A 25,756-nucleotide genomic window follows, 5' to 3' on the forward strand; every position below is an offset into this window, starting at 1 on the left:
GGCCTCGCCGCAGGATTTCTTGCGTAATTCGAAGGGAACCTCGTGCCTCCTCTTCTTAGCTCACCCTCGTGAAAAATGGAAAAGGAAAGGAAAGGAAAGGAGAAGGAATAAGAAGAGGGACGAGGGCGCGTGTGAGGGACGAAGGGGGGGAGAAGTCGAGAAAGTGAAAAGAGTCACCCTCTTTGTTGCGCGACTTCTCGCATCCCCCGATCCAAGAGGAACCTTCCTGAAGGAAATTCAATATTTTGACTATCGAGTTTCCACGAACGGAGATAAATTTCTCTCTCTTTCTCTTCTTTTCTCTTTTCTGCAGTTCTATTTTCAAAATCGATGGGGTAGTTTTTAAATCGTCCACAATCGATCCTCGACGGAACACGCCTCTTTCAAATGCCTCTCTTTATTCAGTTTTTGACTTAGCAGGGATCCCTTTGTGGACGATCTCACGCGCGAATCCGGACCTCACCTGTTGTCACCTTTCCGACATTTTTCTCCTAATACTTTAGATTAAATTCTAATTGTCGTTGTCGACTAAAATGTACGATTATCCCTCTTTTTAATCCCTTTTGTGGAACACTCACGAAACTCAAGAATATTAAGTTTTACCCTAAGATACATTATTCGAAATATTTCATCTTTTATATAAAATTTTTCCATAAAATCTTATGGAAATCTTATGAAAGATGAAGTCTAATCGAATCATTTATTTTGAAAGGATATTAAAGAAAGGATGCCTTTACTCTTTTCCACAAAATCTATAAGAATTTTATAAAAAACGAAAGATGAAGTCTATCATCTATTTTGAAAGAATATTAAAAAAAGAATGCTTTTACTCTTTTCCATAAAATTCCTAACAAACCTTATGAAAATCAAAGAAGAAATCTATCATCTATTTTGAAAAAAGGATGCCTTTACTCTTTTCCACAAAATCTATAAGAACTTTATAAAAAACGAAAGATGAAGTCTATCATCTATTTTGAAAGAATATTAAAAAAAGAATGCTTTTACTCTTTTCCATAAAATTTTTAACAAACCTTATGAAAACCAAAGATGAAGTCTATCATCCATTTTGAAAAAAATATTAAAAAAAGGATGCCTTTAATCTTCTCCATAAAATCCCTAACAAACCTTATGAAAATGAAAAATGAAGTCTATTTTGAAAGAATATTAAAAAAAGCATGTCTTTACTCTTTTTCATAAAATCCATAAGAACTTTATAAAAAACGAAAGATGAAGTCTATCATCCATTTTGAAAAAATATTAAAAAAGGAATGCCTTTATTCTTTTCCATAAAATCCTTAACAAATCTTATAAAAATGAAAGAAGAAGTCTATCATTTATTTTGAAAAAATAATAAAAAAAGCATGCCTTTACTCTTTTTCATAAAATCCATAAGAACTTTATAAAAAACGAAAGATGAAGTCTATCATCCATTTTGAAAAAAATATTAAAAAAAGGATGCCTTTAGTCTTCTCCATAAAATCCCTAACAGACCTTATGAAAACCAAAGATGAAGTCTATAATCCATTTTAAAAAAAATATTAAAAAAAGGATGCCTTTACTCTTTTCCATAAAATCCCTAACAAACCTTATAAAAACGAACAAGTTAGATAAGATAAGAAAGATGAAGTCTATCATCTATTTTGAAAAAAATATTAAAAAAAAGAATGCCTTTGCTCCTTTCCATAAAATCCATAAGAACTTTAGAAAGATAGAAATCTATAGGAATCATCTATTTCAAAAGAATATCACCAAATACTTATTTCATTTGGTACAAAGATTCATAAATTTTTATCTAAATAAATATAAACACTAAATCCTGCCCATGAAAAAAAGAAAAAAAAGAAAAAAACGAGAAAGGTTCTCGGTTCTCACGAGCGATTCGCGTGAATGGGGAACAGGATCGATGCCAGTTATTTAAGAATCGGTGGTAATCGATCTTGGGCCCGGGTTAATAAAGATGCGAGAAGGGCAAGAAGGTCCCACGGGGGGCGAGGTGCAAACACGAAGAAAAGGATCGACCACTGGGACGAACACCGGGATGGGCGTGGCGGGAAAACATGCAATCACAATGTTGGTCCAACTACACGACAATTATCGGCCGGTGCCCCTTTATAATTAAGAGGAACCCCTTTCTTCCCGGCCGGCCACCTATCCGCCATCTTTCACGACACCCCACGGCGGCCGATCCTCTCGATTAATCCATCCTCCGTCCATCCTTTCCCTTCTTCGTCTTCCACCCGAAATCTGGTTACTGTAACTAACTCGCCTCCTGTTCTTGGCCCGGCCTCGATCGCGTGCTGTGACATTGTGTCCTGTCTCGTTCGAGCATTGTTACAGTTTTCTTTCTTTCTTTTCCATTCGTCGCGAGAAGGATTCGGTGGGATTCGAGGCAGACGTATATTCGAGGAGAAAAGTTTGGTCAAATTTTTTAAACAAGTTTTCAAAGCGCTTCGATGTTTTGGAAAATGCGAAAAATAATTGTGAAAGGAGAAGGATCGCCCGCTTGCCAATTTAAAATTCTATTCTCCTTCCAATTTCGTCACAATATTATGAATATAATAATAAGAAAATTGAACTTCGATTAGAGAAAAAGAGACGTACATCTATCAGCTTAGTTATGCTTGTATCTTTCAAAATTTTCTTCTCAAACGTTCGAAATATCGAAATACAAGTGTAACAAATTCACATGATCGTATTGTAAACATTCTGACGAATAATTTCAACGATGGAGAAGGTAGAAATATAATAAAATAGTAATTTCGAAGTGAATTTTCGAAATTCGACGTGAAAAAGCGTTTGGAATAAGACGTTGAAAAGCGTGGAGGGGGGGGGGGTGAGATCTGCGTTACTTCCGGAGGGCGGCCAGGCTCGCCCATTGGACATGGCCCATTGAAAGTTGACCAAACGCCACAATGTAATTCGAGCCAGGGTCATCGTGCTAACGTGCTAACGCGCGCTAATGCGCCCTTAACGAACCCCTTAATCCAATTTCGTTCAAAGTAACGAAATTATGTGGCAGCGAACCGGAAGCTGCGCCGGCCGCTCTCCTCCCCTCCCGCCACGACTGTCTCCCGTTCAACGTTTCTCCACCACCGTTCCCCCCTTTCCTTGCTTCTCTCAATCTCAAATCTTTTTCGAATTGTCGCGCCTATTTTTAGTTTTGAAGGGTAATCTGTTTGATACGAAATTTGGAAGAGCAAGTGAAACGGTGGATCTTTGATCTTAAATTTTAATTACTTGGGATATTTATTTTTATTCTAGAAATTGGCTGAAAAATAATTTGAAAAATTATTAAAAAATATTCTGAAAAATAATTTGAATCATACGCGTGTGTATTCTCTTCTTATTTATTATTCTCCAGAGATATTTGGACTCGTGAACATTTATGTATATATATATATATATATAGAAAGGAAATTTAATATTCCAAATTCAAAAATCGAATCAAATTTTTCTCGAATCGACGTTTTCCAAGATATGAAAAAGAGATCGTATCGAGCAGCAAGTAATTCAAGTTTGTTATTTTACGTTGTGTCGAGTTATAAGAAGAAGAAAAAAAAAAAGAAAAGAAAAGAAAAAGGAAAAAAGAAAATTGTCAAAGAAATTGTTACTTGGTCCCGTGATATTCGAATGGGGAATCGAGATTATCGGGTAGGATCTTTCGAGATAAAGCGTTACAAGAGTGACTAGCGTCTATTTAACAGTCATGGGGTTGGTCCATATGTTGGCCCCTAGGACGCCAACCAAGGAGGATTGTCATCATCAGGGAGATACGTTATCTCCGTGCCACGCGTTTCTATCTATCTATCTCTGTCTATCTCTCTCTCTCTCTCTCTCTCTCTCTCGTTCGTTCGTTCGTTCGTTCGTAGTCCCAGTCCCTCTTCTGGTTCATGGTCTGTTCGTGTGATAATAGAGATGTCATTCTGTCTGTGCTTTGACAACCCCATAACACGGGCGTTAGCTCGTCTGAAATCGTGTAGTGGCAACGTGTTCCCCGGGGATCTTGGAAAATTGTCGTTGCAAGCCGCGGTTCCGCGCTTACGACGCCCTTTAGCCGCGGATGAGTTTCCGTTTGTGGAAACGGAAGTGTGGAAACGAGCCGTGCTTTCTCGATGATTCGTTATTGTTTCTTTAATCTTTTCGTCAGGAACATCGAATAATGGTAGTTATGAGGATTTTGTTGATTTTTAGAAATTGTGATTTTTAGTTTCGAAGGGTAATCTGTTTGATACGAAATTTGGAAGAGCAAGTGAAACGGTGGATCTTTGATCTTAAATTTTAATTACTTGGGATATTTATTTTTATTCTAGAAATTGGCTGAAAAATAATTTGAAAAATTATTAAAAAATGTTCTGAAAAATAATTTTAAAAATACAAAGTATGAGGATTTTTCTATTTTTGGAAATTTTGATTTTTAGTTTCAAAAGGTAATCTGTTTAATACGAAATTTGAAAGAGCAAATGAAACGGTGGATCTTTGATCTTAAATTTTAATTACTTGGGATATTTATTTTTATTCTAGAAATTGGCTGAAAAATAATTTGAAAAATTATTAAAAAATGTTCTGAAAAATAATTTTAAAAATACAAAGTATGAGGATTTTTTTATTTTTGGAAATTTTGATTTTTAGTTTCGAAAGGTAATTTGTTTAATACCAAATTTGGAAGAGCAAGTGAAACGGTGGATTTTTGATCTTAAATTTTAATTACTTGGGATATTTATTTTTATTCTAGAAATTGGCTGAAAAATAATTTGAAAAATTATTAAAAAATGTTCTGAAAAATAATTTTAAAAATACAAAGTATGAGGATTTTTCTATTTTTGGAAATTTTGATTTTTAGTTTCGAAAGGTAATTTGTTTAATACGAAATTTGGAAGAGCAAGTGAAACGGTGGATCTTTGATCTTAAATTTTAATTACTTGGGATATTTATTTTTATTCTAGAAATTGGCTGAAAAATAATTTGAAAAATTATTAAAAAATGTTCTGAAAAGTAATTTGAAAAATACAAAGTATGAGGATTTTTTTATTTTTAGAAGTTGTGATTTTTAGTTTCGAAAGGTAATCTGTTCGATACGAAATTTGAAAGAATAAATGAAACGGTGGATCTTTGATCTTAAATTTTAACTCGGGATATTTATTTCTATTCTAAAAATTGGCTGAAGGTTCTGAAAAATAGTTTAAAAAATACAAAGTATGAGGATTTTTTTATTTTTAGAAGTTGTGATTTTTAGTTTCGAAAGGTAATCTGTTCGATACGAAATTTGAAAGAATAAATGAAACGGTGGATCTTTGATCTTAAATTTTAACTCGGGATATTTATTTCTATTCTAGAAATTGGCTGAAGGTTCTGAAAAATAGTTTGAAAAATAGAAAGTTTGGAAGAGGAAAAGAGCTTAAATAATTTTGGATATTTAATACTTTTTGAGATTTTAAAAAGTTTCGATAGCATACCTTGTATTGAAAATCTTCGTATATGATTAAAATTTTATATTTGGGATCCATCCCCATGTCATAAATTTCCGAAAATTTCTTCATTAGAAAATGTATAATTTNTACTTATATCTCAAAATTTACATAAATATATCTAAATTTTTAGGAAAAATATTTTACACGATGGATTGGAAAAATTGTAATAATTTCAAACATACTTATATCTCAAAATTTATATAAATATATAATCTTTTATTTTTTAAGAAAAATATTTTACACGATTGGAAAAATTGTAATAATTTCAAACGAAACATATATCTCAAAATTTATATAAATATATATTTAAATTTTCAGGAAGAATATTGGAAAAATTGTAATAATTTCAAACGATACCTATATCTCAAAATTTATATAAATAATTCAGGAGGAATATTGGAAAAATTGTAATAATTTGAAAATGGATGGATGGCAGGGTAGTTATAACAGGGGATCATTTGTGCGAGTTAACGCGATGATCGGAATGACCGGCACGCGCGGCCAACTATTTAAGATGGAGAGGATAAGGGGGTCACGTGGCGGGTCAGGATCCATGGGATATTTATCGAGAGCTTTTCTCTCTCTCTCTCTTCCGCCTTCCATCGCCTCGACGTATTGCTTTTTAAAGGACTCTAAAAACCGGCCTTATCGGATCCTCGACACTCGACGATGAATCGTCGCACGATGGCGACTCGTGTTACTCCCCCCCGCGCATCCACTTTTCCTCTTTGTTGCTCCGTCAACATCGTCGAGTGCTCTCATTCCGCCGTTCGCCTGTATAATTCTCCACTGCCAATTTTCGTTCCTTCTTCCTTTTCGTCCCCGTTTCGATCTTCTCGAGTCGATTTATACTCGTGTTCGTCCATCGTGAAGATCGGATGAAAATATTTTCCTTTCCTTTGCCTATTCGTCATTTCCTTCGCTTTTATCGTGATGGAATTTCGAACAAATTAACCCTTTAAAAAACCATCATTAATATTCGTAACATTGATCTTCGAATCATCCCTTCGAATCAAAAATCAATCCATCGATTTAAACTGGATCCGAGTTTAAGATAAAATGATCTTACTATGAACATCGAAATACAGAATATAAAAATTACAACGCTATGAAACGCGATTGGATAACAGTTCGAAAGATATTTTCTATATTCCTTCTCCAACATTCGATACGCAACGATTTCGTCTTATTACCAATATTTCGCGCAAGAAAAAAAAAAAAAAAAAGAAAAATTCATGCACGAAATACACGAAATATATTCATCCATAAACTCGACGCGCACGCACACATTGTACACGGTCCATTGATAGAGGCGCGCGCGCGCGCGCGCACAGAAGGGGAAGGACGATATTACAAAATTATCGGTATACGTGAATGTTATCGGTGCCTGGGCCCGCAGAGCGGGGGCACGTAGATACACGAAGCGATATGCTCGGTCGGTATAATAGAGGCGATCGGGACCCCACCACGTGAAATGCAAGTTCCCCATAGAATAGATTTCCCTCGTGCAGGTCTCCGGTGTCCGAGATAATGCGATAACCAGGTTTACTACGCGGCTACCGGCGGCGTGGCCGCGATCGATACCAGGCGCTGCCGAAATAAATCGTCCACGCCGGCGAAAAAACGCCGCTGCCGAGATCAATTTTCGTTTCGAAAACTCTTCGAATTCGTCTCGAGGGGAGGACACGTTCGTTTCAGATTAGACGAGAGAGTTTCGTTCCATCGAATAAGAGTCTCGTTCGAGAGTAGTAGACGCGTTAAAAGAAAAATTATTGCTTAATCAATGATTGATAATAAATTTGTTAACACGAGATGTCTCGTTTTTCGACTCGATCGATCACTCGAGCAAATGAAAAAAGAAAATGTAAAGTCTGTTCTTCCAATGGAAGAAGGAATCAGATATAATTGGAAATTTTGCCGAATACACAAAGGAGAATCTGTTTCATACTTCTAAACAATAGTTACAATGTAAAAAAACCTATATATAATAAATAAATTAAGTATAAGAAATATATACTGATATTTAAGAATATTTTATAAGTATGAGTTAAAAAGTGTATATATGTATATACTTTTTTCTAGAGTGTTCAAAAATTATACTGAAACTGCATTGAATAGCGCGTTAATAGGATGATAAATTGATCAGCGTATCGATAATCCACGTTCGTTTAAATTTCTATCTCATTCACTCACTTCTCAAGAACACCGACTTCTCCCCCCTCATAAAGCGTGAACGCGATACCAAACACTTAATTACGCACTTTTCTTTCATCGAGAACGAAGTGGCGAAAAAGAATCCCCACTCGAAATCTTTTCTTCATCCCTCCCTTTAAAAAAAAAAGAAACGAAAGAGAAAAGAGAACGAAGAAGAAGAAGAAGAAGAAGAAGCAAAAAAGAGAAATTTCTTTCAGAGATGCTTCCGAAAGATCGAGATCGAGGGCTCGGTTTATTATTATTATTATTATTGTCGGGAATAGTTTTTTTTTTTTCTCGAAAGGAAACGGTACCCACGATCGGGTGGCCGTGTCGATAATATCGGCAAGTGGAGCGGAAGATATGGCGGGAGAAAAGCGTGGAACAAAAAAAAAAAAAAGAAAGAAAGAAAGAAAGAAAGAAAGAAAAAATCACGTGCGCCGAGTGGCGTCGTGGCAGGGCGTCCCCGTGCAAGTTTTCGTGATGCCCCCCACGGGGGGGTTGTGGGGCCACGACGGGGGCGCCGTTCCTGGACCCTGTAATTTGAAATCTTCGCAGGGAGGAAGGCCGAGGATGGGGAGGGGGAGAAATAACCCTGGCACCCCTCACGGCCGCAGCGCCTCCCCACCTTATTCTTCGGCGACAATGCAGCAAACTCACGAGAAATTCACCCTGCAATCAGCCGCCAAGAAGTCAAACGTTCTCAGGGAACGTGCGCGCTGCTTTTACCGCTACCGACCATGGAACCGGCAATCGCGTCTTTGTTAAACGGGGAAACGATTTGCGCCGATTGTTAGTTTCGTTCCATTCGCTCGAGGGAGGGGGAGGGGGAGAGGAGGAACCGCTCGAGGCGGCTCGTTTAATTTTGTATATAGCGTTGTATTAGGTGTTGTTATTTCGATCGTATGGAAGGACGAGATGTAAAATTAATAAGTTTACTTGATTGATTTTCGTTTCGTCGATGAAAACATGAATTTTTTTTTTTTTTTTTTTTTTTTTAGTGGAAAATGGAAAGGTTTTGGGAATTTAATAGAGTTTTGAATGAACGAGTTCATTCTCGTCGATTTCCATTTCTATCGTGTTGCACGATTCATAATAGGATTTAAAATAATAATTTTAATTTTACCTTAAATCAAAAGAAAAAAAAAAAAAAGAGAAAAGAATGACATCGAGTAAGAGAATAGCAAATAAGTGAGTGGAAGAAATTTCTGTTATCCACGAGGGAACAAACTTGGAAACAGATTATAAAATTGATATACTTATCTAAGATAAAGCCATCTTCGTCGACTTGTACAATATTAATATACTTTTAATTTACTTTCAATTAAACTCATTATATACTATTATTATATTCGTAGAAAATTAATCTGAAATCAAAAAGAAAAAGAAGAAGAAGAAGAAGAAGAAGAAGAGGAAGAGGAAGAGGAAGAAAAAGATGAAACTAGAAACCAGACAACAGAGCGGAAGAAATTTCTGTTATCCTTGCAGGGCAACAGAAAGTGAGCAACGAGAGAGCAGTACTCGAAAACAGACTATCCTCCCCCATTCGTGGATGCGCTACACACGTGAAAATATTCGCGAAGCGAGCCATAAGGACGGGATCCGAAGATGTTGTCGGCGAGATGAAAGGGTCATCCCTCTGTACGAGATCGTCGTCAAAGGGACGACGCGTGTCTGGTCCCCCGCTGTGATTTTCACTCGACTGCTCGTCACCGTCGTCTCGCCTTGGTCCCCGATCCGATGTGTCGCGTGTTATTGCCGCTCCTCGTCCGGTTAATAATACGTCTCCTCGTCTTTTTACACCACTACCGGACCTGCCTTCCACCACCGTGGCCCACCGTCTACACAACAAAGAGAATTCCTTCTCTCTTTTAAACACCCCCGTTTAACGATCCAGAGCAGGACCGACGCGCCTACGTCTCCTCTATCCCGTGTTTTTTTACGCGTTACCATTTTGCAACGCGTCCCGTTGCAACGCCGTCTTTTTCTCGAATTTGCCAAGATGGATACGATGCGATGGTTGCAACTGGGAATAAAATATTCCCGAGCTCCTCTCCTATTTTTCTCCTCGTTGATTCGCGACTGGTAGATGGTCACGGTTTGGGAATGAATTATTTTCGATGGTGTAAAAGGATTTTTATAACCTAAAAATAAGATTTTCAGTGTTATTTTTTAGAAATACCTCTTGATGGTATTTTTTCCCGTGCGTAGAAAGTAACTTTTATTCTCGATACATAGAATGTCTGTTTGTGAGAAATGAGAGTTTTGTATTCAAATGTTCACTTTCGAAATCTAAATCATTCTAAATTACTCGTGTAATACAGCATTTAATAATCGTATTTTATTTCATAGAAACGAGGATAACAACAGTTTTAAAAAAACTCGTGGCATTCATCGATCCATCTTTCGTTTCGCATCGAAAAATAAACCGCTAATCCGCACAAGTAAATTTCACCGGAGAACAGAACGTATAACTGGACGGGTTTACACCGGTAGCGTTAATCCTATTCACGTTGTTCTTTCTAGCAGATGGCGCGCGAATAAGCGGCGTTCGCAACACGCAGAAATTACTCTACGCGATCGACTGAGTGCGAAACGACGAGAAAAATAAAAGTAAAGGGAACGGTGGACACAAAAAGTACATTTACATAATACCATTGTATTTATTATTATTAATATCCGAGTATATCGTAATATGAAAATAAAATATCTCTAAAATATCCTTTTCATTGGAAAATATATATCATCAAAGTGTATATTTAGACGTACACATTTATCTGATAATATAAAAATTTAGAAAAACTTAAGAGCAATAAAAATTAATAATTGAATAATAAATTACCTATTACGCGACTTCACGCGACTCCAAAACTCCGATACTATATAAAAACGCAATCCAGAACACGATTAAAAAGAGAGAAAAAAAAGAAAAGTCTTCATTGGAAAACAAGCTGTGTACGTGCGAATACTTTTTGTACCCGCTGTAGCATACAGCTCAAGAGAGAAAGACGAAAGAAACGAGAGAGAGAGAAATAGCGAAAGGAACGAGCAGAATTGGAAACTCTTTCTCTCTCTCTCTGTTTCCACCTTTTTTATCCTTTAAAAGCGCGGAGGAGGACAGAGTATGGCGGGCAGCATGTGCGTGAGGCGTTTTTAACGCGTGTTACCCGGCGGAACCGCAATCCGCTTTTGCGGCGGCGGTTTGGCCTGGCCCACTGGTTGCCAGTTCCGGTAACGCGCTTTGGCGCAAACTGGCGGCCACGGCTGATTTCGAAATTGCAAAACATTTTCACACTCTTATGGTTTTCGACGCCACCACCACCGCCGTTGCCGCTGTTGCTCCTGCACTCGTTCGCTCGCCTCTCTCTCTCTCTTCCTCCGTTTTTCGCTCTGCCTCTCTGCTTCCTGGTTACCGCCTCATCCTACCGTTGTTATCCTCTCTGCACGTTTTTTCCTTTTTTTATTTTCCTCTCTTTTTTTTTCCTTTTTTCTTTTTTTTTTTTACTCGTTTTCTCCCTCGTTTTTTTCCATTGCACTCGTTTCGTTTGTATCCTCGTAATTCCCGCGGTTTTGACGCTCCACGTCAAAGCCGGCGCGGAGAGACAAAGCGGAATATCCTGGATTCGGCGAACGACGTTTTGATGGGATGGAAAGGAGAGGCAATCGAGAGCGACGAGCGTAATTGTTCGGTGTCTTCGATTTCGTTTATTTATTTTCGCCGGAAGTTTGGAACGGTGTGGCGGATTTCTTGAAAATTATGTTCAACGAAAGAGAAATTTATCGTAATTTTTTTTATCCTCCAAGCGTTATCCACTTTTTAATCGCGTTATCTTTCAATTCGCTCGGAGAATTTACAGAGTAAAGGAATTTTTCTTCATTCGTCCAACATTATTCACACGCTTTCGTACGATGCCTTCGTTAAATTTCTCTCTGGAGAAAAGATTCGTCAATTGTCTAACAAAAAACCGAATTAAAGCGAATTATATCATTGATAATCGAAATCAGAGTAAAAGAAACAAAAAAAAAAAAAAAGAAAAGTGGCGCGAGTCATATGTCCCGAGCTATTTCTTCTGTCGAATTACGCAGAGAAACCGATCGAGGACACCCGCCGGGTTCACATTCCGGAATAATTTAATGACACGACCCTCTACGTTTCTACGCGCCTCTTGTTCCCGCGATCCGAATTTGCTTAAACGGGAGTCACAATTAAACGGGAGATCATACTCCCGTCCTAACGAAATTTAACTCGCGTTTCATTTTTATTTTATCGAAATTTCTTAATTTCTAAATCTAATATACCATAACTGTTAATTAACCGTACAAGCTCGATCGAGTAATCGAATATAACTCGATCAATTTTTTCACATGTAAATCGTCGATTTTTCGAGAAAAAAATTTTAAAAAATAAACGAAAAAAAATTTCTCTAAAAATTTAGAGAAAGATAATCGAATTAATTTACTCGACCAAAGTTATACAATTCAACGAATATTTCAAGCTCAATTATATACTCATTCACCGATTTCAATTCAAACCAAGCAGCGGAACGACTCTTTCGCCCATCTTTCGAAACGGCGACCAACAATTTTCCACGATGCGCGGAATGGAAAAAGAGTCGGCCGGCGACTCCTCGAGGACTCGAGGGCTGATCGAGGTGATCGGCGACCCGATTTCTTCTCGCGGCACGTGCAAAATTTACCCTCCAGGACATCGGGAAAGAACGGGCGGAGAAGCGATTCGAATCACTGACTCCGAAAAACGATCCTTCTCGTTGAGCAGTGTGCGTGTCGGCAAACAGAATCGCTCGGTGGAACGGTTTTGGTTTTGCGTCCAGCCTCCGGCCCTTTCGTCTTTTCATCCCTCTCTCTCTCTCTCTCTCTCTCTTCCTCTCTCTCCCTTATTTTCTCTCGTTCTTTCGAATCGATCGGTTGCGCGCACGTCAATGGCAACAACTCTTTCTCGCGGACAACGATTTTTTCGAAATCTCTGCGTATCTCTCTCTCTCTCTCTCTCTCTCTTTCTCTCTCTCTCTCTGTGTATGTGCGCGCGCGTTTCGCTTTCCGTTCCAGCAAACCTCGATAAACGGCTCGTGTCAAAATGTTACTTGGCTCGCGGGGATGGAGGGGGAGGGAGGGAGGGAGGGAGGGAAGTGGTGGCCTTTTGCGGCCATTTTGCCGAGCACCGGTATGGAAAAGTGAGGAAAGCTCGGCGGGATAATTGACGAATGAGAATTTTGAAATTTTGGCTTGGTTTTTTTTCCTCTCTCTCTCTCTTTTTCTCTCTCCTTTCTTTTTTTTTTTTTTTTCCTTCCTTTTCGAACGAACGAACGAGATCGCGCACAACAGAGGTATTCGCTTTTCGTTCGATTCGAGTTTTGTTTTTTTTTTCGAGAAGAGGGAGGGAAGGAGGTTCTCGATCGGTCTTTGATTGATCGGTTAATTGTTAATCGGCGGAATAATTTTATTCTTGGCCAAGGAGATATTTTCCTCGATGAATCTACGTTTAATCAGAGGGATGTATATTTTTACGAATATCTCGTGGAAATAAATTGAATTTTCGTATTCCCTCTAACGTTTCCATTATTCGTGCTTTCGATCCGTTAATAAATAATCAAAAAAGAATAAAATCAATTATCATCGTAAATATATTTATTATAAATTATTTATTATAAATTATTTATAAATTAAATAAATTAACGAATAAATTTTGTTATTTAACCATTTCAGATAAAGTCAAGACTGATTAATGCTCATACTTGCTCAAAATCGCCATTCCATTCCAACGATAATAATAATTACTTAATTACTTCTTATTTCCCCTCATTCATTCAAATTTCAAACAACAGTATTAAATTAAATTTCAAACAGAGTATTAAATCCAAAAAAAAAATAATAATAATAATAAAAACAATTCGAGAAAAGACGAAGACGAAGAGAGAGAGAGAAAAAGAGAGAGAGAAAAGCGAGACGCAAAAGAGGAGATGGATCGGGCGGAAAGAGAGGGAAAGAGGGAAAGCGAATTCGTGGCATTTGGTCCGGATTGGACGTCGGTTAACGCAGCGGGGTTGCCGCGGACGCCTCGTCGGACACATTGAGGCCGACCGTTCGACTTGATAATCGCTTGCCATTCATACACTTTTCATTGGATTGCGATTGAGCATTAAGAAACCTGAAGAGAGGAGAGGGAGAGAGAGAGAGAGAGAGAGAGAGAGAGAGAGAGAGAGAGAGAGAGAGAGATGGAGACCGGTACGGGAGACCGCGTATTAGCATTAGGAGGCATCATCTCGAGTGTAAACACTGCATGGGCACCGCGGATTTAGTCACAGTCTAGCGCCGCGGGACGTCGCTCCGACATTATCGTCCCTCCTCCCTTTCGATCAACCTATCCCCTCTCCTCTAGGTACTTTGGCGAGACACGCTCGTCGAGTTTTCGTTCTTTGCGGCCACGTATTTACCTATCCAACTTTTATAACGTTGTAGTATTTTTCGATCGATTTCCTCTCGATAATTCAATAATAAGTTTTTAAGTATAAAAATTTTGATTCTCGTTTCGTGTAATGTAAAGCTTGGTGGAAAGAGGCCTCGCAGGACAGTGACCGTATCGAAAACGACGATCTGTGTATTTAAAGCTCGATGGTTTAATAGGCATAGAATTATCGGAATTCTAATCGTGTATCGAGGTAATATAAAAATTAGGATAATAATTTACGATTTGTGACGATAGTTTAATTTGTAAATGTATAATTTTGTATTTAAGAGTTAAGGTAATAAAATATAATATTTCTTGGATGATTATCTTAACGTAACTTCGTAAATCGAAAATAATAATTTCTACGATTTTTTGAATGTTCAAATTGTAGCTCTTCTATTACTATTCAGCGTGTGATGTCAGGATTGTCACATGTGCAAGTTCCACGAAATTTCTTTCCAATATTAATATTGTAATCTACGTAAAAGACACTGTTATTATTAATTATTGTTATTATTAAATTCTCGAATCAGAATTATGAGATTGAACGTGTATTTGACGTTGTAAATGTAAATCTTTTTACTTATGCAATGGATGTGATTAAGTATTGAATTGGTGATTATTATTACTATTTTAATCCTCGTATCAAAACATGAAAACGTTCACAATAATTGAGCTTTTTCAATCTCTATATCTCATTAAATAGTAACGAAATCCTTTCCAAATCCTATCACATTGACTGAATTAAAACAATTAAATATATACATACAGATATAAAATAAAAAATTTGATTGTGATCAAATGAAGTGATCTATTAATTTTACTTAAACAACTCGACAACAATCAAGTTTATCATTATCTGATTTCATACATACCAAACAATCCAAAAAAAAAACATCTTATTCTCCCCTAACTTTCTTTCACCCTTTCACAAAAAACAATAACTTGACTAACGAATCATCATCGAATCAGATTAATCTAATTAATAACTAATCGATGAATACGAACAAGATGGAACAAGATCAGATCGCACCACTCTCGTTACTCACGTTATCGCAAAGCACAGGCAAGTGTATAATTTCGATTCCCGATGGAAGACGAAGAAGATGATTCAGTCATCGGTCCCATCCCGTCCCTTCCCTTCCCCCCGGTTAACCCGGTTGAAAAGAAAGCGGTTTGTCGCCGTGGCCTTAACCACGATTCAACCGGGGTTCACGCCGATGATCCCTTTTATCCAATCCGTGAGGAGCCGCGAGGCGTTAAATCCCCCGAGGAAATCTCCGTAACTGAACTCGCGTTCCCGCTAAGTCGGTCAGCTCGGTCCACCCGACCGAGAGGATCACAATACCCGGGGCAGGGGGAATCGGGGGGGTATCCAGCCTTATTCTGTCTTTCCACCTTGTCCCTGCCTCCTCCCTGGAAATTAGTTGCGCGATAAATTCGCGTTAATGTCGAGCGATCGGCCCTAACCGTCTCTCCTCGGGAAACAGACGCGGTCGTTTGTAAACGAATGTTTTTTGAAACGGTATTTTTTTTTTTTTTTTTTTAAATCGAAGTAAGTTGAATCGTGAATCTTTTGTCGCGTTGAAGGGATTGAAGATTTCGGGGGACGAGGTTTTTTTTTTTCCCCTCTTTTGATAGAAATGTTGGCGATTTTTTTTCTTGGAAATGGAAATCGAAAAAGAAGAAGATTTTTCTGTTTGAGAAAAGTGTTTGAGAATGTTCGAATCGTGTCTCTTGTTATATAAGTTTGAAGAATGGAATTTTGTTTGGAGTTGATGGGAGTTTTTTTTATCGAATGAAGTAGTTTTTCTAAGAAAATTTTTCGTGTGATTTTCTTCGAAGGTGTTTGAGAATGTTTGAATCGTGTTTCTTGTTATGTGAGATTGAAGAATGGAATTTTGTTTGGAGTTGATGGGAGTTTTTTTATCGAATGAAGTAGTTTTTCTAAGAAAATTTTTCGTGTGATTCTGTTCGAAGGTGTTTGAAAATGTTTGAATCGTGTTTCTTGATATATAAGTTAATAGTTTGAAGAATGGAATTTTGTTTGAAGTTGATGGGAGTTTTTTTTATCGAAGTAGTTTTTCTAAGAAAATTTTTTGTGTGATTCTGTTCGAAGGTGTTTGAGAATGTTTGAATCGTGTCGATATAAGTTTAAAGGATGAAGTCTTTTTTCGAGTACTTTTTGATTGGAGTTGAAGAGAATTTTTGTTGGAAAGTGTTTGAGAATGTTTGAGAATCGTGTTATAGAAATTTATTTTGGAATTGAATCGAACGAAATAATTTTTTGAGGAGAATTTTTTATGTAATTGTGTTAAATCGTATCTTTTGGGTTTAAATTCGGAAATGAAGTGTTTTTGATTGCGATTTTTCAATGCAAATGTCGCTTCGGTTAAAATTCTTTAAATCGTGTCTTTTGTCATTTGATTCAAGCTTTTTTTCTTTCGGACGTTTTATGAATCGAGCTTTGAAAATTTAATCACGATTAATCGATTCGTATTTAAGATATCGTAGACAAGTTCGGAGGTATTTACGTATATTTCTTTTGGGACAAATTGGTTATTTTTGGTTAACTTTGAATCGCAAAACGTAAGACGATATCACACTTTCGTTTGAAAATTATTATTTCATCGATTGATATAGATTCAAAAGTTTCTTTTTTTTTCTTTTCAAATTTAAATATCGATCTACTCTAATAATAAAGATTCACTTATAACCTGTAAATACGTTATTATTACGCGCTTAGATCCGAGGATGAGCGAAGAATCAGAGGGATCTTCCTTGAACAGGAAGGAGGAGGACAAACAGTAAATATATATATTATTCTTAAATTGCACGCATCTTGTCCCTTTATTATTTACGTTGTACACGACAGGGCCGAGACACGGATGAACGAAGTGGAAAAATCTCCTGAAAATCTCGAAGTGTACGAACTGTATAACGTGTAAATACATTTTATTCGTTCTTGTCTCTAAATATTAAATTGTTTATCATTATTCGCATTGTATGTTGTAGATCCGGGGCACAGATAAGCGAATCCGAAGAATTCTTTCAAACTCAGGATGAACAATACGACCTGTAATCACTTCATTTATTATTTATTAATTTATTATTAATTCATTTCTTCATTTATTATTTATTAAATTTATCCATTCTTCAAAATTTTCTCCTCTACGTAATTTACATTAAATTATTTATAAACGTTGTACATTTAGATCCGCAACACAGATAGACGAGCCACAAGTGTTCTCACAAATCCAGGACGAGCCGTACGATCCTTACGCCCATCGAAAGCCAGCCAAACCAGTCTCGTAAAAACCATTTCTTTTCACAATTTCTCTCCAAAATTTTATATCGTATTTTATATCGTATTACGCTACTGCTCTCGATTAATTAATTATTTTAAATCGCTTCGTTTCTCTTTCGCGATCCCTTTCTATAAATTTACGAAAATTAATGTTACAATTTCGACTGTGATCGGAATTACGGATTAAATTAAATCGTAGAAAATTGTGATAAAAATATTCTAGAAAAATTATAGAATTACGATTAAATTAAATTATAGAAAATTGGAAATTTTCGAGTACTTTCAGAGTATACTAGTTTACTCGAGTCTCTGCACACAGTTTTTCTATCACGATACATTGAGATAAAGATATTCTAGAAAAATTGTGGAGGGGAATTAGGATTAAATTAAATTATAGAAAATTGTCGAAGATCGCGTACGATCGATCATCTCTGCAAAAATTTTTCGCACAGTTTTCTATGACGACACATTGAGATAAATATATTCTAGAAAAATTTTAGAGAAGAGTTACGATTAAATTAAATTATAGAAAATTGTCGAAGATCGCGTTGTAAAAGTTTTTCGCACAGTTTTTCTACCACGACACATTGAGATAAAGATATTCTAGAAAAATTTTAGAGAAGAATTACGATTAAATTAAATTATAGAAAATTAGAAATTTTCGAGTGCTTTCAGAGTATATACTAGTCTACTCAAAAATTCTCTGCAAAAATTTTTTTACCACGACACATTGAGATAAAAATATTCTAGAAAAATTATGGGGCGGAATTATGATTAAATTAAATTGAATTAAATTAAATTAAATTAAATAAAAAATTGTCGAAGATCACGTACGATCGTTCGTCACTACAAAAATTTTTCGCATACAATTTTCTACGACGACACATTGAATTAAAAATATTCTAGAAAAATTTTAGAGGAGAGTTACGATTAGATTAAATTATAGAAAATTGGAAAGTACACTAGCGTACTCCGCAAAAATTTTTCTATGACGACATTGAGATAAAAATATTCTAGAAAAATTTTAGAGAGGAATTACGATTAAATTAAATTATACAAATTGTCAAAGATCGCGTACGATCGATCGTTTCTACAAAAATTTTTCGCCTACAATTTTCTACGACGACACATTGAATTAAAAATATTCTAGAAAAATTATAGAGAAAAGTTACGATTAAATTAAATTATAGAAAATTGTCGAAGATCGCGTTGTAAAAGTTTTTCTACGACGACACATTGAATTAAAAATATTCTAGAAAAATTTTAGAGGAGAATTACGATTAAATTAAATTATAGAAAATTGTCAAAGATCGCGTACGATCGATCGTCATTACAAAAATTTTTCGCCTACAATTTTCTACGACGACACATTGAATTAAAAATATTCTAGAAAAATTATAGAGAAGAGTTACGATTAAATTAAATTATAGAAAATTGTCGAAGATCGCGTTTTTCTACGACGACACATTGAATTAAAAATATTCTAGAAAAATTTTAGAGGAGAGTTACGATTAAATTAAATCATAGAAAATTGGAAATTTTCGAGTACACTAGCGTACTCCGCAAAAATTTTTCTACGACGACACATTGAGATAAAGATATTCTAGAAAACTTTTGCGGATGACCACGCATGCGTAATTCATATATACATACGATTCGTGTGTGATCCAGCAACTTCAAATCCCTGGCGACTTTGATTAAAAGCGTGATCGGGACCGGATTGTTCGCGATGCCGAACGCGTTCGCGAGCGTCGGTTTGGTGATCGGAGTGGCCGGCACGATTCTCATTGGATTGCTGATCACTGGCTGCCTTCACATTTTGCTCAAGATCCATCGCAAGATGTGCATCCGTTTGAGGAGGCCGATTTTGAACTACGACGAGGTGGTGGTCGCCACGTTGACCACAGGCAACAAAAAGCCTTGGCTGTCCTCCCGAATTGCGACGTTTGTAAATTTACATATATATATGCATATGTATATGTATATCAATTTTAATCATCGAGAAAATATGCACGGGCCATCTTATAACAGAAATTTTCGTTCTCTCGTTTTTCCACTTTATATACTCGAAATATTTAATTATACAAACGATTTCGTCGAAATAATTAAAATTGTTATTTCAACATCAATGTTATAAAATGGTCCCTTATTTTTTTACAATATTATCATTATGGAAAGATAAAGGAGAAATCTTCAGAAATCTCTGGATCTCTGGAATCTTATTTAATATTGATTTTTAAAATTTTTTGTCATATTTATTTTATAAATCGAAGAAGAAAGGAATATTATTTTTTTTATATTTATAAAATTTATATTAGATATTAAAAAATAAATTAATTTTTTAAAAATAGAATAGAATTTAAAAGGTATGAATGAACAATTATTTTTATTTTTAATATTACCATATCATAAAAAGTTTATAGAAAATTTTATTTCCACGTTATGTTTCTTACTAATATGCATTAGTAAACAATATATTGATATTTGTAAATGGATCAATTCAATCGTTTATTCCTAATCGTAATCTTTTTTTCCAGATGTCTGGTGGACAGCTCGATAATAATGTGTTACATAGGCGTAGGCGCCGTGTACGTTGTGTTCATATCCGGGATCGTGCAAGAATTCTACGATTTCGAGGGGATAGATCACAAATACATAGTGTTGATACTGTTCCCATTCTTCTTCGTGATGAACATGATGAAATATTTAAACGACATAGCGATCATCTCAATCATTGGAAACTTGTTCCTGTTCGTCGCTGCTGTGATAGCCGTTGTGTACGCGTTGAAAGACGGGATTGGCGGTGAATGGGTTACAATCAACCAGAACGTCGGCCTTTATCCCAAATTCGTTGGGACCGTGTTCTTCAGCATAAGCTCCCCTGGAATAGTGAGTCGCTTCTTAGCTTGTTTATCACGCGCTAGAAATTTTTTTAAATTTCAAAAATATTGCAGCAGGCGTGTCGAACTCGATACAAGCCATTTTTTATTACACATTAAATCATGGACTGCAAAAAAAAAAAAAAAAGAAATAAAGAGAACAAATGGAAATAAAGACGAAGCATAGCTTACAAATAAATATATACAAAATAATAATATAACAGAATATGTTAAAAAATACGTATGTGGAAAAGTTTCTTTTTTTCAATTTAATATTATTCATAATATTATTCGTAATGTTTTTCTTTTTTGAAGAAACTTGGCAACCTTTTTTTCATTAAATCTTCAAAATTTCGATCGGGCTTGAGTAATTATCTTCAAAATTATTTGTCCGTTCATCTTGGTCTTTCCGTAGTTTTATTATTTTTCAAAGTGGAAAATAAAGTTGTTCGCACAAATACGTGTTACCCAAACATAGATGAAATATTTTTTTAATTGCTAATGACACATTGGGAGGCTTCATATTTACATAATAATACATTACGTAATTTCCCTTATATATAAATGTTTTTCTTTGAAATATGTTTATTTGATTCGTGCACCGTGTTTATTTATTAATTATAATTATTAATTGAAGAATCCAGTGTTGTCAAAAGTTAAATAAACGTATTACTGTTTGACCCTAAGGTAATTCATTCTTTCAATTATAATTTATAACTAAAAATATATCTTTAAATCAAAATTAAATTTTAATTTAAAGTTTATTTAATTTATTAATCCTCCCAATCGAATTTAAATTATATAGTCTATAAATTAATACATATATATATAAACAATAAATTAAATAAAATTCTATAAGGTCTTATCGTCCCATAATTAAATTTTAGAATTTTAACTAAAAATTTAAATTCATTAAATAATTTATAGACAGATATTATTTCATTGATCCATTCATTCAATTCTTCAATTAAAAAAAACAATTTATTATGGTACCTTTGTACAGTCAATATACTGCAGCTATTTAAATTTTAAAATTCATGGATACGTTACGTTTGTTCGACACGCCTGATTTTTAAAAGCATTTTTAAAAGATTTCGAAAGGGGAGCACGATATCGTGTTTCGATTTTGTGTTAAAGAAAAAGGAGATAAAGAAAAAGAAAATTTTGCGGCAAAAATTGAATTAACGTTGTTTAGATGCTGGAAGTGGAGCACGACATGAAGAAACCGTGGAATTACACGAAATTCACCGGGGTGTTGAACCACGGTATGATGCACATTACCCTTTTCCACACTTTCGTCGGTGTGATCGGCTATTTGAAATTTGGCCCCGACTCTAACGGCAATTTCATTCGAAACTTCACCACGAACGATCCGTAATTTCCTCTGATACGATACTCATACCTTCTAACACATTTTCCAACAAGTTATATTCGATCGTTGACGAAAAAAAAAAAAAAAAAAGAAAGAAAAAAGAAAAAAAAAAACAGAAAAGGAAAGAAAATCGTCTATCATCGTTGTTTTAGAGCGACGATATTGGCACTGGTGATGCAAGCCCTCTCCATATACTTCACGTACGGCCTACAATGTTACATGCCGATAATCATTTTATTGGATCAGTACATCATGCCAGGAGACGATGATAACCAGCCTCGTGGTAAAATTTACCTCTTCTGGAACGTGATGATTCGTTTGGTCGTTACTTTCATCACGTGTACGTGTATTTATATATGTTTTTTTATTTTTTAATAAGAAATAACTTTTAATGATATCCTTCTAACTTTTATGATATCCTTGTATGGACAGCTTTGCAAAAGTCTTTTTTAAAATTATTCGTAGAGATATTTTCGGATTAATCTTAATCTCTTATCGCGCATCCTCTGCCTCTTCAAATCTCGAGAAACACGTAGATTTAATTCTCCCGAAACTTGGCCCCTTTCCCTTTCACGCTTTCGAGGTAAACTCGAAGGAGGGGGGGAGTTGGGTTGCATCACGGATTGAATCACTCAAGTTCGATCGATCGATCGATCGATCGATCGATCCGATTGCAGTCCATCGCAAGCTAGATATTACCAAAGTTGGAGAATCTATTTTGGGGAAATTTAGTATGGATAGCCTAGTTTCCCCATAGAGAAACTCTTGGCGCGAGAGTATTCATCGTTTCTAATAAGGGACGGTTCGATGGACCGAACTTTTCCCTCTCTTCGATCGATTCCCTCCCCCGAGATAATTTTTTCCCTCCTCTTCCAAGATTCCTCCAATTTTTGTTTCTTAAGTTTTTCGAAATTTTAGGGGGAAAGAAAAAAAAATATCATCGAGTATAATTATATTTAAACGTAAATTGATCGAATGATAACAAAACAAACTCTGAATCGGAGAAATTGGGAAAAATTTAAATGTTGTGTGGTTGAAGGAAAATCGATATGTAGAGAAAAAAGGAAATTGCTCGAATTGTTAATTAATACAATCTGGAAATGCAAATAATTCCATGAATAATTCAAGTTTGAAAGTTTGGAAAGGCGGAACGATATTAGCTGGGAAGAGCTACCATAAATTTCATTTCATTTCCTTTTTAAAAGTTATTTCTTGTTGAAAAAAAGTGTCACGTGTTTCGTGGTTACACTTAACGTTCAAATAATTTCTATATGGAAGAGAAAGGAAATTTAACCGAAACGTAAACCGAAATTACAGGTATTTTGGCGGCGATAATTCCTAAATTGGATTTATTCATGGCCGTGGTCGGGGCACTTGGCACGTCGACTTTATCAATCATTATTCCAGCCTTTCTCTACATTCTGGTGCATCACAACAATTACGGAACACTGAAATGGAAATTGATTTTCGGCTTGTCCTTGTTGATCGCTGTCTGCTTTATCACGTCCTACGTCATCGTAGTCAATTTAACCTTGATCATCGAGTTTTTCAAAAACAGGTAAAACTCTCCCTTCTTTTTCGCATAGAAAAACATTCAATATACGAACATTTCGATACACTTTTTTCATATTTTATTCTTCTTCTTACATTGGAATAAGAATAATCAAATTCATCCCTTTAAAATAATCTTCCTCTCTCTTTCTTCTTTCTTCATAAAACTATTTTCTCTGTATATAAAAATACAATTTCAATACACGTTAGGCTGATAATATTCTATTTTCAGAATCCAACAAACTGACATCATTTTCCTATTCTATATTTTATTCTTTTTACTCACGAATCATAGATTGGAACAACTCAGTTCCAAGATTCAAATTCATCCCCTTAAAATAATCTTCCTCTCTCTTTCTTCTTTCTTCATAAAACTACTTTCTCTGCATATAAAATACAATTTCAATGTGGCTGACAATATTCTATTTTCAGAATCCAAACTGACATCACAAGTCACTTTTCTATTTTATATCTTATTCTTTTTATTGATCACAAATCATAGATTGGAACAACTCAGTTCCAAGATTCAAATTCATCCCCTTAAAATAATCTTCCTCTCTCTTTCTTCTTTCTTCGTAAAACTACTTTCTCTGCATATAAAATACAACTTCAATGTTAAGCTGACAATATTCTATTTTCAAAATCCAACAAACTGACATCACAAATCACTTTTCTATTCTATATCTTATTCTTTTTACTGATCACAAATAATAGATTGGAACAACTCAGTTCCAAGATTCAAATTCATCGCCTTAAAATAATCTTCCCCTCTCTTTCTTCTTTCTTCATAAAACTACTTTCTCTGCATATAAAAATACACAAACTTATTCCACAGGTAGAAACCAGGAGACGTTCCTCGTCAATCTCAAAGCTACTTAACTGCGGCAAAACTTTTAAAACTTTCCAAAAAAAAAAAAAAAAAAAATTANAAAAAAAGAAAGAAAGAAAGAAAAGATGAGACGGACACAACGAGGAGGAAAGGAGATAATACAATAGGAGGGGGCGGGGGAGGGAGGGCCCCGTATAATCGCGTCAGATCATCCAGCCGTCAATGGCTTATCAGATACGCATGAAGGACGAGGACACGCGTGCAAAGGCATTCGAATGCAGGGACGCGTGTCACCGTGCACGCGTACAAATGCCTGAGTTAACGGGTGGCCGTGAGTGGGAGAGTCCCTTCGGAGAGGGCAAAAGCGGAGACATAGAGAGAGAGAGAGAGAGAGAGAGAGAGGAACCCCTTTTGGCGGCTCTCGGCTCCCTCTTACCCCGGCCACCCTCTCGTTTCCTCTTCTCCCTCCCTATCTCCCTCTCTCTCTCTCTCTCTCTCTCACCGTGGAGTTGTGGAACTCTCTTTGTCTCTTTGTCTCTGTGTTCTTCGGCTCGAGTTCGCTCTTACGGACTGACTCTGGCTGGTCGTTCATCCGTTTGCCAATTCAAGGTGGTCGCGTTCATTAATGTGGGTGGAATATAACGGGTGGAATGGGACGAAACCTCGTTTGCTTTTTTTTATATTAGGGGGAGGGGGGAGGGGCTTGGACAAGTTTTTCTTTTTCTTTTTTTTTTTTTTTTTTTTTTTTTCCTTTTCTCCTTTCCTTTCTTCGAAGGTGAGAAGAACACGATTAAAGTTTGTTTGGACTCTTCGAGAGATGAGAAGAGTGCAATATTGGGCGACGTTTGAGCAGCCTTGTTTGAAGTTTGTTTCTAAGTTTTGGACAACTCGGGAGTTTTTTTTTTGTTTGTTTGTTTGTTTGTTTGAGTTTGTCGGAGAAGCTCGTGCAGCTCGGACAACTGGTGAAAACTCGTTTGGATTTTGTTTTTTTTTTTTTTTTTTTTTTTTTTTTTTTTTTTTTTTTTTTTAATGGAAAAGCGAGTTTGAAAAGGGGTTGTACAGTGAACAACTGATCTAATCTTTTTCAAGCGTTTTTGGTTCGATGAGTTATAGTAAAATACAATAGGTAAGGAACGGTTTTCTTTAAGTTTTTTTTTTTTTAAGTTCGACGAGTTGTGTTGGTAATAATAATAATAAGATGCGAATTAAAATAATATTTCTCTAATCTATAATATAACCTATAATATATATTATATTTCTGATTCTGAAATATTATTAATTATATTAATAACATATATTTCTAAAAATTACAATTCTCTTTAAAATAATAAAACGTGTAATCAAAAGAAAAGAGAGAGAAGAAAAAAAAAAAGAAAAGAAGAAAGGATACCGAGTGTGCCCGTGTGACTTCGTACGAACGGAGAGAAGGGATGGACAATTGGTTTGCACCTGTTAGTGCACATCCGAGTGATTAAGAGAGGATTACGGGTACACAGAATTGGACGAGCACGTGCGCCTCTTTTGCGGTGTAAATAACGAGTTCTTTGGGGAAGGGTGTCTCTGAGGTTTTTTCTTTTTAATTGGTAGGACAGCTCGGCCCGTCCTTCCCTTCGGCAAAAATTGCAGGGATTAGCTGTAGGCTCGAGGTGCACGTGCACTTAAATGGTCGCTAATTAACCGAGCATGAGCAC

At 35.9% G+C, this 25,756-nt stretch overlaps 1 protein-coding gene across 1 annotated transcript; it reads left to right on the plus strand.

Annotated features, from left to right (window-relative positions):
- Window positions 1–16,881: 16,881 nt before the first annotated feature.
- LOC122714320 (proton-coupled amino acid transporter-like protein CG1139) lies at window positions 16,882–21,954 on the plus strand. Its single transcript, XM_043935573.1, has 6 exons — window positions 16,882–16,934; window positions 17,143–17,205; window positions 17,343–17,438; window positions 19,106–19,378; window positions 19,972–20,323; window positions 21,838–21,954. The coding sequence occupies exons 1-6, from the start codon at window positions 16,882–16,884 to the stop codon at window positions 21,952–21,954; spliced, it is 954 nt and encodes a 317-aa protein (XP_043791508.1).
- The last annotated feature ends 3,802 nt before the right edge of the window (window positions 21,955–25,756 follow it).

The sequence above is a fragment of the Apis laboriosa genome, unplaced genomic scaffold (assembly GCF_014066325.1).
Source record: "Apis laboriosa isolate Shangri-la unplaced genomic scaffold, ASM1406632v1 scaffold112_cov148, whole genome shotgun sequence".
Classification (NCBI taxonomy): domain Eukaryota; kingdom Metazoa; phylum Arthropoda; class Insecta; order Hymenoptera; family Apidae; genus Apis; species Apis laboriosa.